Source organism: Cydia fagiglandana, chromosome 26, assembly GCF_963556715.1.
Source record: "Cydia fagiglandana chromosome 26, ilCydFagi1.1, whole genome shotgun sequence".
Classification (NCBI taxonomy): domain Eukaryota; kingdom Metazoa; phylum Arthropoda; class Insecta; order Lepidoptera; family Tortricidae; genus Cydia; species Cydia fagiglandana.
This window is the reverse complement of record NC_085957.1, coordinates 2,258,167-2,274,646: the sequence shown is the minus strand read 5'-3', so window position 1 is coordinate 2,274,646 and position 16,480 is coordinate 2,258,167. Positions and strand designations below refer to the sequence as shown.

At 38.2% G+C, this 16,480-nt stretch overlaps 2 protein-coding genes across 2 annotated transcripts in view; both read right to left on the bottom strand.

Moving 5' to 3' along the window:
• Positions 1-16,480, bottom strand: part of LOC134677551 (zinc finger protein OZF-like) — a 94,873-nt gene that overhangs the window by 18,831 nt on the left and 59,562 nt on the right. The gene's annotated exons all lie outside the window — the stretch shown is intronic.
• Positions 77-6,950, bottom strand: LOC134677725 (uncharacterized). The gene is made up of 10 exons (XM_063536188.1): positions 6,909-6,950; positions 5,160-5,229; positions 4,256-4,330; positions 3,594-3,692; positions 2,979-3,077; positions 2,359-2,503; positions 1,506-1,597; positions 611-1,089; positions 399-463; positions 77-254 (listed from the first exon to the last, which is right to left on the bottom strand). Exons 2-10 carry the CDS (start codon positions 5,217-5,219, stop codon positions 187-189), a joined length of 1,182 nt encoding a protein of 393 aa, XP_063392258.1. The 5' UTR covers positions 5,220-5,229; positions 6,909-6,950; the 3' UTR covers positions 77-186.

The following is a 16,480-nucleotide window of genomic DNA, read 5'->3' as shown; positions in this document are numbered from 1 at the left end:
ATACAGGGTATCCATATCCTTAAAAATTCTTCTATATGGTAGAAATATAACAAGTAGTAGAGAGTTCTAAATATTTATTAAAATTTATTAATTATTTATAACATGATATCGTTGCAAAATAAATGGCACTTACAGTTCCTTACAAATTATAAGATTTACATTATTTATATACATAACTTTACATTATTAGTTTTTATTATGATCACACGTTAATACATAAATCGGTGGAGCGGAAAGGACATAAAGCGGCGTATCTGAAAAAAAAAAGATTTACAGTTAGAATTACTTATTATTTTCTATTACCATGTAACAGTTAGGTTATACAAACTCAGTAGTTTGTGTAATTGATTAATAATAACAACACATACATTACAACGCATATTCAATGATAAACTAACCTGAGGTAGTTTTACAATTTATCTTCAAGTTGTCAAGAGAGCCACTGTGGTGCCCGGATTCGTTACTGAAAAAATACAAATAAGTCTTAGTCATGATTGATGTGAGTAAAAAAAAAATTATTAAGACTTATAGGTACAGAGTTACACTCTTCTTGGTCTAACTCTATTAAATCTTAGTACCTAATAAGTGCATGTACCCAGTTGTAACTTACCAGTTTTCAGTGTTAATATTATTTAAAGATTTCGACAGCACACAAGACTGCATCGCAGCTTGCAAATCAACCAATGAGCAGGCTTGTCTTGCACGAGCAATCAAACTATGCTGTAACATGCTATGGCAACATTTCTGTTCATCGTTTATTCGTATTTCCGGTACTTTCTCTGATTTCCCGCTTTGTTGGCAATCACAAGCTTTTCTTCCATTTTCAGTAGTTGAATTTTCGATTGTTGGTTTCGAATCTTGGTTAAGAGATCTGTGAATATTAGGGTCAGATGCGTAGTTTTGTTTATATTTATCAATAAACTGAACAGTTTTGCGGTTCCTCATTGCTGATAGATGGTATTGACCTCTCCGGAAGGCTGCAGATGACATATTAGGGGATCTGTTGGGTGATGCGTAGGCGGATGCAGTTTCACTTGGCTTTTTGATTGCGTCTTTGATTTCATATTCTGTTGCTATTGCTTCGAAAACCTGTAAAATTTAAGAATAATTAAAAACCATAAATGCTGTTTATCTCTTTTTATTAAACATATTTCCTGACCTCTAAACTAGCGGTATAGTATGATATGGTCCTTTGCAAATAAGCACATTACAGTCTTATTGTATTGTGTTTTTTGCAAGAAGAACCAATACACAAGAAAAACACAATACAATAAGACTGTGATGTGCTTATTTGCAAAGGGCCATATCATACTATACCGCTAGTTTAGAGGTCAGGAAATATGTTTAATAAAAAGAGATAGACAGCATTTATGGTTTTTAATTAATGTCAGGTAAATATTGCAATTTTTTTATATGTTTGGCCTTCATTATGAACAAAGTTCTGGTATGCTATGCAATTAATTTGGGAAACAAGTGATCGCTAACGCCAAAGGGAAAATTCTTACCTGTTCAGCGACCAAATTCCTAGCATACGGAGAATCCTTGGGCGGTAGTGCTTCTCTGCATAAAGCACAGCGTTCTAGCCTCTTCCAGCATGCTTTAATAAAACGTAAAGGTATCGTTAATTACTTATACAAATCAGTTTATAGTGCGTTTTTTTAGCATTAGAAATGAGGTAAATAATGGACATGTCTTTTAATTGAAAAACACGTTTTAAAGTATTTTACGGCAAATATGGAGCAATTATGAATCTAATATGATCATTTATATTCTTCTGCTTTCATACGTAATAGTTACTGATTAAAAAAAAGCGTTTTTTTAATTAAAAGACATTTCAAGATCGTTTACTTCCTTTCCAATGCTAAAAAAATGAACTATAGTGTATGTCGGAATTGTATAGAGGTTTAAATTAAAATATATAATGGAACTATCTAGTTAATTGTTATAACGCTTTCTTAAGGTATTTAAGATGTGAAACTGAAAATTTACCGCAACTTTCAATCATCAGGTTTTAACTTAAGCAGACGCCTCCAGTAAACATAATAGCAATTTTAAAGTAAGGTAAAATTTATAGTGTTTTATGTGAATAAGTTTAAGTTTTTGTTAATCCTAATTTTAAGTACTTACTATGTAGAATTGTGTAGTGTCTGCCCAAGCTAAAGGAATTTGCAGCGACAACGTGTAGTAATGTCATTAATATAAAATTTCTATGGAAATATTGTGTTTATAATGACACTCCTTCACATTGTTCTGTTGATATCGGTTCAAAGTTAGCTGAGACGTAATCTAGCACAGTTTTATTGCTAAACTTCAAGGCTCATAGGTAGGTAGTTTGTGAAGGAAATAAAGAAAACCAACCTTCGCAGTACAAGTGTGACCGTGCACAGTTTAGTGCTTTTGTGGCAGTAGCGGCGCAGACGCAGCAGGACAATGCTTTTACGACTCCCGCCAGCGCTCTCCTTGACTTCTCACCGCGAGATCCTCCACCACAACTCCAGAGGAGCTACAACATATTTAGAATGCAGTTATCTTAGTGAGAATTGTGTTTGTCTAATCTCCAACCCACACTGGACCAGCAGGGCTAGAAGCCAAGCCATATCCCGCATGAAAGAAAAAGACTGGCTGGCATTGGGACGCCTAAGCCTAGGCTGAATTATTATTATTTGTATTGATTGTATTGACAAAAGCGCTGGTGGCCTAGCGGTAAGAGCGTGCGGCTTTCAATCCGGAGGTCTCGGATTCAAACTCCGGCTCGTACCAATGAGTTTTTCGGAATTTATGTACGAAATATCATTTGATATTTACCAGCAGCTTTTCGGTGAACGAAAAACATCGTGAGGAAACCGGACTAATCCCAAAAAAGCCTAGTTTTCCCTTTGGGTTGGAAGGTCAGATGTCAGTTGCTTTCGTAAAATCTAGGTTTACGAAATCTCATACGTCAAATCATGCGATTAGTTGTCCTTGTAATACAAGCATACCTCTGGATCATCTTTTGGATCCACTCCACAGTTCCAAACAAGAAGTGAAATGCCGTGGCCCGCTCCATCTCCCCTGATCAACCCAGCCACTTGTCCGACCTACAAATAATAAAATAATAATCAGGAGTCTATAATATGAAGACTGGGTGTAGCTTACAATCACTTAAATCTTAATTTTACTAAAAACCAACGTTCACTCCATGGTGAGTAGTTTTTATTTCTGTATCATGTAAAATATTATTTCAAGTTTATGTAAAGACGTTTGTTTGTAGAGATACTTAAAGTAAATAGAAATTTGAACTACATCTCAAATTTTGAACTTATATAACATCATTTATTTACATGCAAGTTATAAACGAGTACAGTGGTATGTGTATGAACTACCAAAAAAATTAATAACTAGCTTAAATGTAAAATAGGCCCTTGAACGAAGGATGCTGGCGGCATTTCCTTGCTGTATGCTGATAAGTTGTGCAAGGTAGCGGCCAGCTCTTCGGTCACCAGTTACGTCAACCAGAAGCTTGCGATTTCTGCGAACAACTTGTGCGCGCTGGGGCCCCATGGACCTAGTGTTTTAGTGTTTCAACTTCAACTCATATTAAATTGAGTATTTACCGGTAAACCAAGTAAATCTTTTCCGTCAGCCTGAAGCAAACAGTCCCCTGTTTTCAGTCCCGCCAAGTCAGCTCTAGCTCCTGGCGTTACTTCACGAACCTGACAAGAAAAATTAGGTCGCATAGATTTTTTATAAATTTCAATGTTAAGCTAATACAAATGTTTTTTTTTTTAGCCAAAATAATATTTAAAATTTCCGCGTTTTCATATTACTCACGTTTATAGACGAGTCTATCGCGAATTTATTAGCCAAGTCTACAATAAATTATATTTAAAGGGCACTTATAAGATAGAAAAGCTAAAAAGTTTTGAATTCGTGTTAAGACATATGGGCGTAAAGAGAAGGCCAACGGTCCTAAAAAGACCTTAGAATATCATTCTAAGATACAGTAACAGATATTATTTAATGTTAAAACCTAGAAATCATAGGGAAAAATGATATTTATATGTACACAACGAGTGCCCAACTGAGGCGCCTGCGTTTAAATTCGTTACACTATATTTAAAATAGAACCAGATTTTACTGCGTTTGATTGGCATAATGAAGTTTATGTAATGATGATTTATTTTTACATGAACGTTTGTAAATATTATTTTGAATCTTACATTTACAGATGGGTAAAATATACTTTTAGCAAGTTAAAACAATTATATGTACTTACCCAAGGATAAGGGTCCCATAAAGTTCTAGTTAAACGGAAGCCTAGCCCCTCGCCCTCATCTTCTGGTAAATTAAGCTGAAAAAAAAAACACATGAATGGATGGAAGAACTGTAGGGCTAAGATGATCGGCTTTTTATCATTTGTCACAGTTCCTGTCACGTTCTAACAAATACGTAAGTGCGAAAGAGACGCATGGCATAAAAATGCGACCATGATACCGCATCTGATTATATATACTTCAGTCGTACCAATCTTTTGATCGATACATGTAAACTATTCGTAGTTTATCCCAGTTTAGGTACACTTTGTAAATGTTTATATTCCCCCTAGTAAGTTATATTTCTTCTTCCTCGCGTTATCCCGGCATTTTTGCCACGGCTCACATAGGAGCCTGGGGTCCGCTTGACAACTAATCCCATGATTTGACGTAGGCACTAGTTTTTACGCAAGCGACTGCCATCTGACCTTCCAACCCAGAGGGGAAACCAGGCCTTATTGGGATTAGTCCGGTCTCCTCACGATGTTTTCCTTCACCGAAAAGCGACTAGTAAATATCAAATGATATTTCGTACATAAGTTCCGAAAAACTCATTGGTACGAGCCGGGGTTCGAACCCGCGACCTCCGGATTGCAAGTCGCACGCTCTTACCGCTAGGCCACCAGCGCTTCCTAGTAAGTTATATTTAGAAGCATTATTTCAAGTAGCTACAAGTAAAACAGTATAATTCAAATTATCTCACGACTACAAATCACGTTTAAGATTTATCCACTATTAATGAGTTTTCCGCATATGACGACTTCGCAATCGCATGCCCCAATCATAATGTGATGATCTGATGAATGATATACTTTATTTCAAGGTACAACAGGCTATTTTTGAACAGATCCGGATTAAAATACTTACGACAACTAGTCTGACACCTTCGCAATCTTCACTTCCGCTTCCGCTTGGATTGTCCGCCATCGTTTACGCGCTAGATTAATTCATGATTAATTAGTAAAATATGGGGTCGTTTTTGTGAATCTTTGGGGAAAATTGGCGAACAAATTAATATATTATTATAAATTTAAGTAAATTTAAAAAATTGTTATTTGTTTTACAAGGGGGCAAAGTTGTTTAACCGCTCGTGCTAATATTGATATCCGAGCAAGCGAAAGACTCCAAAATTCAAAACATGGAATCTTGAGCGTTGCGAGGGTTTCAAAGCACGAGAGTTAAATAAAATTTGCCCCCGAGTGAAACACAAAATTTTTCACCACACCATCTCGAAGCAAATATTAAATGCAAAATATCAAACAAAATCAAACCGAATCAAATCCAAATGAATGTTATTAAATATTTATCATCCAAAATCATCATTGAAAAATCAATTCTACCAGCAAATATAAGAAAACAACTCAAAATTTGCATTTGATTACTTTGCTTCACATGTGAATAAAATACAACTTTGCTATCAGTTTTTGAAGTGCAAAGTAAGCCTTTCCGAGCTGGTGTGGTGAAAATAAAATTATTGGAGCATTATTGGCCAATTATTGGATATTAAAAAGAATTCAACCACTAATATCATGTTTATTCTGATATTTAAATAATAATGAACAAACCTTACAATTAAAGCCTGTTTTTAATAAAATAAATAAATACAGAAAAATTAAAAATATTTCCTAATTTGTCTAAGCTCGATGTTATTATAATTATTCGTAAATTTTTAACATAAATAAATATTGTATTATCATTACACTAAAAAGAACTGAAAATTACGTAACGCACTTTTTTTGGACTCCAAATTAGTTAAAAATAAACGCAACCGTTCACAAAAATAAACAAGCCATAAATTAAATGCTTAAGCACAATAGTGAGCGAGCTTTGAGATTCACGAGTACGATTGAACTGTTGTCGATAAAAAACTTTATCATGACATAATAGTGCTGTGCTCATAACATCGACAAAATAAATATCTTCTAACAGTATTTGGCGATAAGTATTTTCACAAAACAAAACATATCAAACAATATCATATTCAAATAAAACTAATTCTAAAATATATTGTATCAAGTTAACTTTGAGATTTTATTTATTTACAAGTAAGAACAAATAAATAATTGACTACAAACCAATTACGAAAAAAAAAGTTAAACACCGGAACGTTAGAAGTACAAATCACTAATGCCTAATAACTAATGCAATAATACCTTATTAAACATTTATAAAAACACTATTTATTCTTTATACAAATAAAAAAAAAACATTTATTGTGATGGGTACCTTTGCGCCAGGGACAACTCGGGGGGGACTGTTTGACTAGTCTTAAGTTTTTGTTTTATTATATTGTTGTTTTGTATATATTAATAAATAAACAAGTTTATTGGTCAACAAACAAACAATCTTAAAATACTTATATAAAACTAAAAACTAAACTAATCTAAATTAAAATACGTCAAATTAGGCCCCCGCGATATTGTGCCAAAGATGCTGGCAGCATTCCCTCCCTGGACGGCAATGCTAATGCGAAAACACTTGCCACTCAAATTAATTTTGCAAAGCCAGGCTACCACAAGTTTGCAACTTGTGTTAGTTAAATCCATACAGAAAACTCGATATAAGTAATCGATATAGGTAGCGTTACATCTCTATAATCAAACCAGTTATCCTTACTTCACGGTCGCCGTCTGACCTACGATAATGTAGGTTACGAGACCTTTCACTATCCATTGATGAGGTAAGATACGTTTTGTCACATGTACACCTGTTATAATATCAAGCGTATCATTTTTTTTAGCATTAGAAAAAAGGTAAACAATCTTGATGTGGCTTTTATTTGAAAAACGCGTTTTAAAAATAAGTCACGGCAAATAATTGGGTAGGTAAAGTTTTTTGAAGATAGGCAAATTATATTTTTTCCCGGTAGTATTCATTATAGCGATCACGGAAATGCAGCTCTTTTATTTTTATATCATTTTATTGATTAAATATAATTTTTTAAATGATCGATATGACGTTTGTGAGGTGAAATGGCAGACTCGAGTAATTAATTCCTTGGCGCGTAGTAAATGGGACGAGATAGAAAAAAAATCGATGTCAACTGTCAGTGTCACTTAGCTCTCATTCCCGAAAAATAACGGACAAGCCTCATGTTACCTTGCGAATTGCTATTAATGTTATCATTGAGATTTTCGGCGACCTCAGCACGACCCACGGTCTTCTGATTCCCCACGACATCTGCGCGTATTTGGACAAAGATTGAATTTACTTTCGATAACTTGGCACTGCATAAATTATTGGACAACGTTTTCTTCCCCACCCCTACACGACGGCCCCTACGCTGACCCTTGGACAGAGTTTTGCAAGAAAAATAAGCGAGTTCATACGAGATTGCGAGCAGATTCTACAAATTTGAAATTAAGTTGACTGTACCTTGTTCCAAGCCTTCAAATTGAGATGGCGACATTCGTTTCATACTGGCAACACCACAGTTCCGATGACGTCAGGCGCAATACCGGCTTTTATAACGGGTTTTTTCCATGCTTTTTCGAATCCAGCTGGCAGGCTGCGCGCCAATGCTCAGGTCATTGGCGATTTGTTTCTGGCAGAGGAAACACCTATTAGTTTAGAAAATTTTCTAAGTAATTTTCTAAATAATTTCAGTTCCATTATGGCGAGTTCTAATACTAATAATGTTCAACATGATCCGGGTGCAACGGCTTTAACTGAGCATGAGCGGATGACCAGGTTAGAGGATGTAGTGTCCAAATTGGCCAATGAGGTAAGGTCTTTACGTGACAATTTCTCTACTCGCCCGCGGGAATACTCCAGTGATTCGGACGTGCTATCAATTGTCTCGCCTGAAGATCTGGAGACTCCAGAGGCTCCTCCGGTGCCTGTCCCGGGGCCTGCAAAGGATATTAGTTTCAAACTTGAGACTACCCTCAAGTCAGCGGGCGCGATAACCTCAAAGGAGCATGCTGATATTTTGGACAAGTTGCAGCATTTCAATTCAAACGACTGGTCGCAGGTACGGTACATAGATGCTCAGAATACGTACGTGTCATCGCCTGGCTTTACTGATTTGGAAAGTAATGACATGATAAAGTCTTTTGATCGTAACCGTGCCCTCGCCGTTACGGAAAAGACTCTAGCTGCTGTGTCTCATGCTCTCATCATACAAAATGAGAAATTGAAAGCTGGCTTTGAGACCTTCGTGTCTTGGATAAGCTCGCAAGGCGATTGCACGGTGGAGGCGGTAGCAGACAAAATCAACGAGGTGTTCTCGGAGGGTGACTATTCTCGCATTCACTTGGACCTCTTGCAGATGGTCTGTGGCCGTCGCGCAGACATTATCCAGCAACGGAGAGATGGAGTACTGCACTTCGTCAAGGACCGCTACATGAAGGAATCTCTTCGAAAGATCCCTCCAACACAAGAGCACCTCTTCGATGACAAGCGGTTTTCTGACTGTATAACGAAGAATGGCGGAATCGACAAGGTATTTTTCTGTCCACGCACTCCTGCGCAAGGAGTTGCTAGCAAACGAGCTCCTGCGCAAGGAGTCTCACAGCCGGAGCAGAGCAAGAAGGCTGCGGACTATTCTGGTTTCCGCGTGTATCCTGGGCCCTCTGCTGCTCCCGCTCAGGCTCCTCAGGACAGAAAGCGAAAGGCTGGGCCATTTCGATCCAATCAGCGAAGCGACAAATATTACAGGAACAGGCAAGGTAAGCGATCTCGCAGGCGCTACGACTGACTATCTCGACTTTCAAGCGGGTCAACTGGAGCTTTATATAAACCAATGGAAAGCCATGGGGGCTCCAGACTACATAGTCAAAATTCTGTCTGGGTACCGGATACCCTTTGTCAAAAAACCGCCTCTAGTTCACCCCTCCAGACTTTCATCAAAATTATTCACGAAGGAAAGTCCAGAAATGATCGCTCAAATGAAAGGCATGATAGAACAGGGTGTGCTAGAGCCGGCTTCATTGACCCCAAGTTTTGTTTCGAACATGTTTCTGGTTCCAAAAAAAGGTGGGAGCGTACGCCCAGTCTTCAACCTAAGACAGCTAAACCAGTACATATATGTGGCCAAATTTCACCTCATCAATATGTACAAGGTCCCAGACTTTCTTCAACCACGAGATTGGCTCGTAAAGCTCGATCTCCACAACGCATACTTTCATATTCCAGTCAAGGCCTCACACCGGAGATTCCTGAGGGTAATGTTTCAGCACCGGCTTTGGCAGGTGACCTCCTTGCCGTTCGGTCTCGCATCATCTCCGAGGACATTTGCTCTAGTCACCAACTGGAATGCGGAAGTGCTGAGATCTCGTGGTATCAGGGTCATCGTATATTTGGACGACTTTCTTCTTGCATGCCAGAGCCGATCATTGCTTCAGAATCAAGTAAGACTCACCCTACAGATTCTCGAGGGCCTAGGCTGGACTATAAATTACGGAAAGTCCGTCTTAATGCCCCAGCAGTCCATGGAGTTCCTGGGTATTCGATGGGACCCTTGGAGCAACCTGAAGTCACTCCCAGAAGCAAAGATTCAAAATGTTGTGCAAAAGTGCCAACAGATGGTAAATCACAGGTGCGCTTCATTAAAACAGGTCCAATCTTTGCTGGGTCTAATGAACTTCGCCAGCTTCGTTGTTCCAAGGGGTCGGCTCAACAGCAGGCTGTTGATGACGTTTTGCAACCAGCTGCTGCACATGACCCCAAGAACGAAGGTAAAGCTTCCAGTAACCCTATACAACGAGCTGGATTGGTGGATCCACAACGTAACTGCCACATCTCCTCTTCACCCTCCAGCGCCCCAGTTCTTTTTGACTACGGATGCGTCGGGCCAGGGCTGGGGCGCTCTGCTCAACAACAAGCAGTTAGCTGGCCAATGGTCGCAGTGGGAGGCTCGTCAACATTCAAATCTCCTAGAGATGATGGCAGTACAGAAGGTAATAACATCGCAGAGCCACTTACTGACGCAATCGTCTCTAATGATTATGTCGGACAATCGAACGGTTGTGTCATATCTGCGCAACGAAGGCGGTACGAGGTCACAGCAGATGATGGAGATGACTTATCGGGTACTGGATGCGCTGGACCGCTATCATGTTCACATGACAATCCAGTTCATTCCCGGCAGATACAACACGGAAGCAGACAGACTCTCAAGGTTTCGCGGTCAGTCGGAGTGGCACCTGCTGTCGCCAGCGACACACCAGATATTCAAGGTTTGGGGTACACCGCAAATAGACCTTTTCGCGTCGAGAAGAGCCCATGTGGTGCCGGCATATGCGACTCTAGACCAGACGGATCCGGATGCGTCCTTCGTCGATGCGTTCAGTCGGAGATGGGTGTATCAACTGGCGTGGATATTTCCTCCGCCGTGTCTAATCCCGAGAGTTCTCGGTCACCTGAACGACGCGGAGGGTATGTACCTATTGATCGTGCCGAATTGGGAGAAGGTGTTTTGGCGCAGCGACCTGAAGAGCCGATCCCTGGCCCCTCCAATAGAAATTCGGGACCTGGAGAACCGGTTAGTAGACACGCAAACTCTGAGACCTCCAATCGATGTCAAGCGGATAGCTTTAGAAGTCTGGCTGATACAGGGTGGGCCGCATTGCTAGGAACGTGGAACGATAAGCAAAAGGATTTACTTGCAAGCGGTTGGCGAAAATCCTCGTTAGCTTCTTATAAGCCAGCGTGGCTAAGGTGGTGCAGGTGGTGTACTGCCCATAATGTCGCCAGAGACAATCCAGAACCGCAAGATTTGGCCAGATTTCTTACAGACTTACACTTAATAGAAAAGTTATCGCATAGTACGATTTGCCTACACAAATCTGTTGTTTCAACTTTTTGTCCCGTACGTTCAGGCCCACCGCTGAGCTCGCATATAGTTGTTCGCCAGGCTTTGAAAGCTATAGCTTTGAGTAGACCAATGTCTCGTAAGGAGAGTATATGGGATGTGAGAGATTTGTGTACTTATTTGGAGAATAACGAACCTTTACAAACCAGTTTATTTGAGGTGTCTAAGAGATGTGCGATTTTGTTATTGCTTTGTTCAGGGCGACGCGTACACGACCTGACGTTGTTGAGTATAAATGATTCCAGTTGTAAGATTGATTCTGACTGTATTATATTTTGGCCCGAATTCGGTTCCAAGACGGACAGTTCATCGCGCAGGCAATCTGGTTGGAAATTGTTAACGTGTGATTACAATAAAAATATAGATCCCGTTTATTGGATAAAATTATTAATTTCCTTGTCTCAGAACCGAAGAGGGAATATAAATAACCTATTTATTTCTATATGTGGTCCTGTAAAGCCAGCTTCACGAACCATCATTGGTGGATGGGTAAAGGCAGTCCTCAAAGACGCTAATATAAACAGTAGTGCGGGCAGTGTCCGTTCCGCAGTTGCTTCGTCAGGCTGGCTTGATAATCATAATATTAATGATATCTTAGAAAGAGGCAATTGGCAAAGTGCGACTACATTTCATAAGTTTTATAGAAAAACTGTTAGTACTCTTAATTCACATTCTAATCCTTTAGATAGATGTTTTGATACGATATAATACACGTACATTCTAATCAATATTAATATAAGGTCATACCGATCAGGTGTTAGTGATTTTTATAGTAATACAATACAGGTTTATTTATAAATCTATCTAGTCTTTTATTCACATTGGCGATCTTTTGAATACTAACAATCCTTTCTCATCCAGCAGTCGATAACAAACACTTCTCAATTTGAAGGCTTGGAACAAGGTACAGTCAACTTAATAGACAAATTTTACCTAAAAATAAAATTTATATTAAGTTACTTACCTTGTTCCAAGCCTGATTTCATTGCTGCCTGCTGGCATTTTGTAAAATTTTAGATTTTATTTTATACTACACGATTAGTTTCATTCACATACGCATTTTATCATAATTATAATACTTATATTTCAGCAAGAGTAAGTATTATTTATTAAAGCTTTTATTTCAGCAGTAGGGTTTAGTCTTAAGCTTGTTTGTTCAGCTACGGGTATGTCAATGAAATACCGTGCTACCTATGTAAACAAAACAAGTACCTTCAGCAACTCTGAATACTGTGTTTGTTTACATAACAAAACTTCGCCACCTGTCTACCTACAGTGGCTATTTTGCCACCTGTCTATCTACAGTGGCTACCTACCGTCCACCGTCATACTATTGGACGGTAGGTCAAGATAATCAAATTGAGAGTCCAATGACCTGAGCATTGGCGCGCAGCCTGCCAGCTGGATTCGAAAAAGCATGGAAAAAACCCGTTATAAAAGCCGGTATTGCGCCTGACGTCATCGGAACTGTGGTGTTGCCAGTATGAAACGAATGTCGCCATCTCAATTTGAAGGCTTGGAACAAGGTAAGTAACTTAATATAAATTTTATTTTTAGGTAAAATTTGTCTATTATTATCATAACAGTGATAAGCACAATGCCGTTGAATTAGAGGAGCAATGGCCGTACAGGAATACGTATCCGTGAAATACATAGGTACAGAAAACTTTCTTCACTTGTGTTTTGATTTTTATTATTAAATTGCCATGAGCTGTTAAGTTCGTAAACAAGAAATCGGTCTAATTTTTTCTAACAATTTCAACCATCTGTTAGTTTTGTGTGGTTATCCTCATTTTATGAATGTTGTTCTTATTTTCAGGTGGATGTAAACATTCATTGGCGGTATTATACTGATGGCTAATTAGAACCATTGAGCCATGACATACTTCCTTGCAGTGTTATTCGGCTAAGCCTCGAGCATCCTGTGAATCTGAAGGATATAATTATTTCCATAAAAAAGAGCAATCGAATTAGGACCAAGATATCCCGAGAATCTAAAGACATTTTATAAAAAATGCAATAAAATGAAAATGGGAGACTCTCTTATTTTAACAATGTTACAAGATCATGACAATGTTATGGTCTATACTTATTAAAATTTTAAAACCAACATGTCTTTATCTTTGACTTGAAAATGTACAAATGATTTGGGTTAAGTTTTATGAAATGCAACTTATGCTAAAAATCTATTATTATTATACTTGGTCAAGCAGACTTTGTCAGTAGAAAAAGGCGGCAAATTTGAAAAATGTAGGCGCGAGGGAATAGCGTCTCATAGAAAATTTGAATTTCGCGCCTTTTTCTACTGACAAGGTTTGCTTGACCATCTATATATGTCAAATTATCGTGAACTCGATGTTGCTTAAGGCGTATCCAAATTAGTCAATTTTTCGCCAATCTGATTAAATTGCCCGATCGAATCGGGACGTACCGACGCAAACGCCAATTTGGCTCGCCGAATTCAACCGCCGATAATGACCAATAAAATGAGGTGCGGACACAAGAACACCAATTTGTGAGGCTAGTATTTTCGTTATGGGGCATTTTTTCAATTTAAATGGGTCTAATATCACCATATATCTAAAATTGGAGATTGACGCCAATTTCATTTCTGATCAAATCGACCGATTTGATCAGTCCCGTCTGGATACCGCTTTAGCACCGCGAAAGGGCGCTGCGCGGTGCGCGCGGATTGACGCATGCGCGTACCGTATGCTTTGTATCTGTGGTAATATAATTTTAAAAAATATGCAAATAAAAGGCGGCAAAGTTTATTCGTTGTGCAATACTCAATAAGTTACCGCTTGTTATTTTAATACTCGTAATAAACAAAATGAGTTCAAGTGACGAAAACGACCTGGAATAGACGGCATGCACCGCCTCATTTTAAAGCAGAAGCAAACTTAATAATGAATAACTAGCTTCCTGCTAAGTCCTGGGACAAATACAACAGGACTTACGACATGCTCATGCTGTGGAAGGACACAAGAAGGACAGCCAAAACGCAAGAAACACCTACTCTGAAAGTGGTTTTTAGCGTATTTCTGTGACCAAGTGAAAACTAAAAAGCCATCTACATTTAATATAAACTAAGAATATGCGTTGTTTTTTTAATTGTATTCGCGTCACTTTACCCCTATTAAATACGCTTTACTAAATTGAATTTGTTTTATTTCCTCACATAATTTGAGAATAGTGCTTACTATGTATACCTCAATGGAAGCAAAAATGTAGTATTTTTGCGAGTTGATACACTTGCTACTTGTGTATAGTGGCAAATGTATTAAACCCGCAATCAACACTAATCAATATGTAAACAGGCCCCAACGTGAAGCACATTTACCCTACAGACATACTTATCCATATTGACCATATTTGAACCTCTCAACTCTCTTCAAGGGCACGCCACACAGCGTGATTCTATATACTGTTGTAATGTTAATGCTTAAGGATAATAATTTGTGGATTTTAAAATAAAACGAAACGAAATTTACTGGATTTATATTATATTATTTTGGATTTATATTATAAGTTTTCTAAAGTACAGTCGCCATCAGATATATTGGTGCAGCTAGGGTGCTCATAAATATCTGAACACGCCTCTATTATCAGGGCGTGCGTGTTCAGATATTGTGAACACCTTGCCGAGCCCATATATAATAGCCAATAACGACCTAGTTATTAACACTATTACAATCTTAATCATTACAACAATCACGTTTATATAGTCCTCACAAACGTATAAGTTACCATTTTGGCCAATATATCTTCAAAGCTTGGCACCGAATCGCTGTTAAAGACTTTGGTGTGCTCAAATACGCTGAATTTGGAAAGTAACGTCTGTACTTCCTACAAGACGGTACGACGCACTTTGAGTTCATCTCTGTAATATTCTATTTCCATTCGAACGTTTCCGGGATCGTCTCCATCTATTGTGTTAATTTGTGTTGATACTGAGATCCAAAATGACTCGTGTAGCAGTCCAAGAGTCGTGGTGGAGGTGTTAATGAAAATGTTCTCCAAGAAGCAGTGCCAAGTAGTCGAAAGCAATCGTTATCATTATCAAAATATCCGTGTTGATCGTGCTAGGGACGTTAAAAATACTTATTCTAGAAATCACACCGACATCCAATTACAAGAAAACACAAATGTTTCGTCCGACCATTATTTTCCAATTATTTGCAAGTTATTTTCCAAGAATGAGACTGACAGTTGACATCGATTTTTTTTCTATCTCGTCCCATTTACTACGCGCCAAGGAATTAATTACTCGAGTCTGCCATTTCACCTCACAAACGTCATATCGATCATTTAAAAAATTATATTTAATCAATAAAATGATATAAAAATAAAAGAGCTGCATTTCCGTGATCGCTATAATGAATACTATCGGGAAAAAATATAATTTGCCTATCTTCAAAAAACTTTACCTACCCAATTATATATGTAACAATTATGAATCTAAAACGATCATTCATATTCTTCTGCTTTCATAAGTAATAGTTACTGATTTATAAAAAGCGTTTTTCAATTAAAAGATAAAATTAGATTATTTACCTCTTTTCTAATGCTTAAAGAAACGAACTATAGCTGTGCCTGCGGCTCTGCTTGTGTGCGGGGGTAAATTTTCATTCAAAACAGTCTATGGCCCTTTTAGTGGTTTAGCCGCCTGCAAAGGTAATACGATAGGCTAACAGAACCTATGTTTGACAGTCTATTAGTTTACACAGTTAATATTTTCTATATAAAAAATCATATTGCAGAGTGTGGAACTTTTAGCTGTAAAAAATACACCAATATGATAGAAGCGACCAGCATTAAACAATGCGTTTATGTTAAAACTGAAATACGAGTAAAAGAGGCAGTAGGTATCGCTATAGCGAGTCTTTGCGCGATAAAGCTGCCTTCGCGTGGGTCTCCTGTTGCCTTTCTTAAACGCCTCCCGACAGTCCCGACCCGAGGTCCTTGGAAATGGAACTTTAGAATGGTTTGTGATTAAGGCGATCTGCTAATATATCAGGGTCAAAAACATTATTGTGTTACGTCTTTCCTGTAGACATACACAGGAGTTAAGGGCTATAAAGGTTAATTTTATTATTTAACCCTTATCCACGTGAAAAGGTCCTCCTTTTATTTGGAGAACCATGATAAAATCATTACTTACATGCCCACAAGCTGTTAACTATTGCCCACAGGAGAGAAAAATGTACAGTTCGCGCGAAAACGCACACAACGGAGAGAAAACTAGCTCTCCTGTGGGCAATAGTTAACAGCTTGTGGGCATGTAAGTAATGATTTTATCATAGTTCTCTATATAAAAGGAGGATCTTTTCATGTGGATAAGGGTTAAATAAGAAAATTAACCTTTATAGCC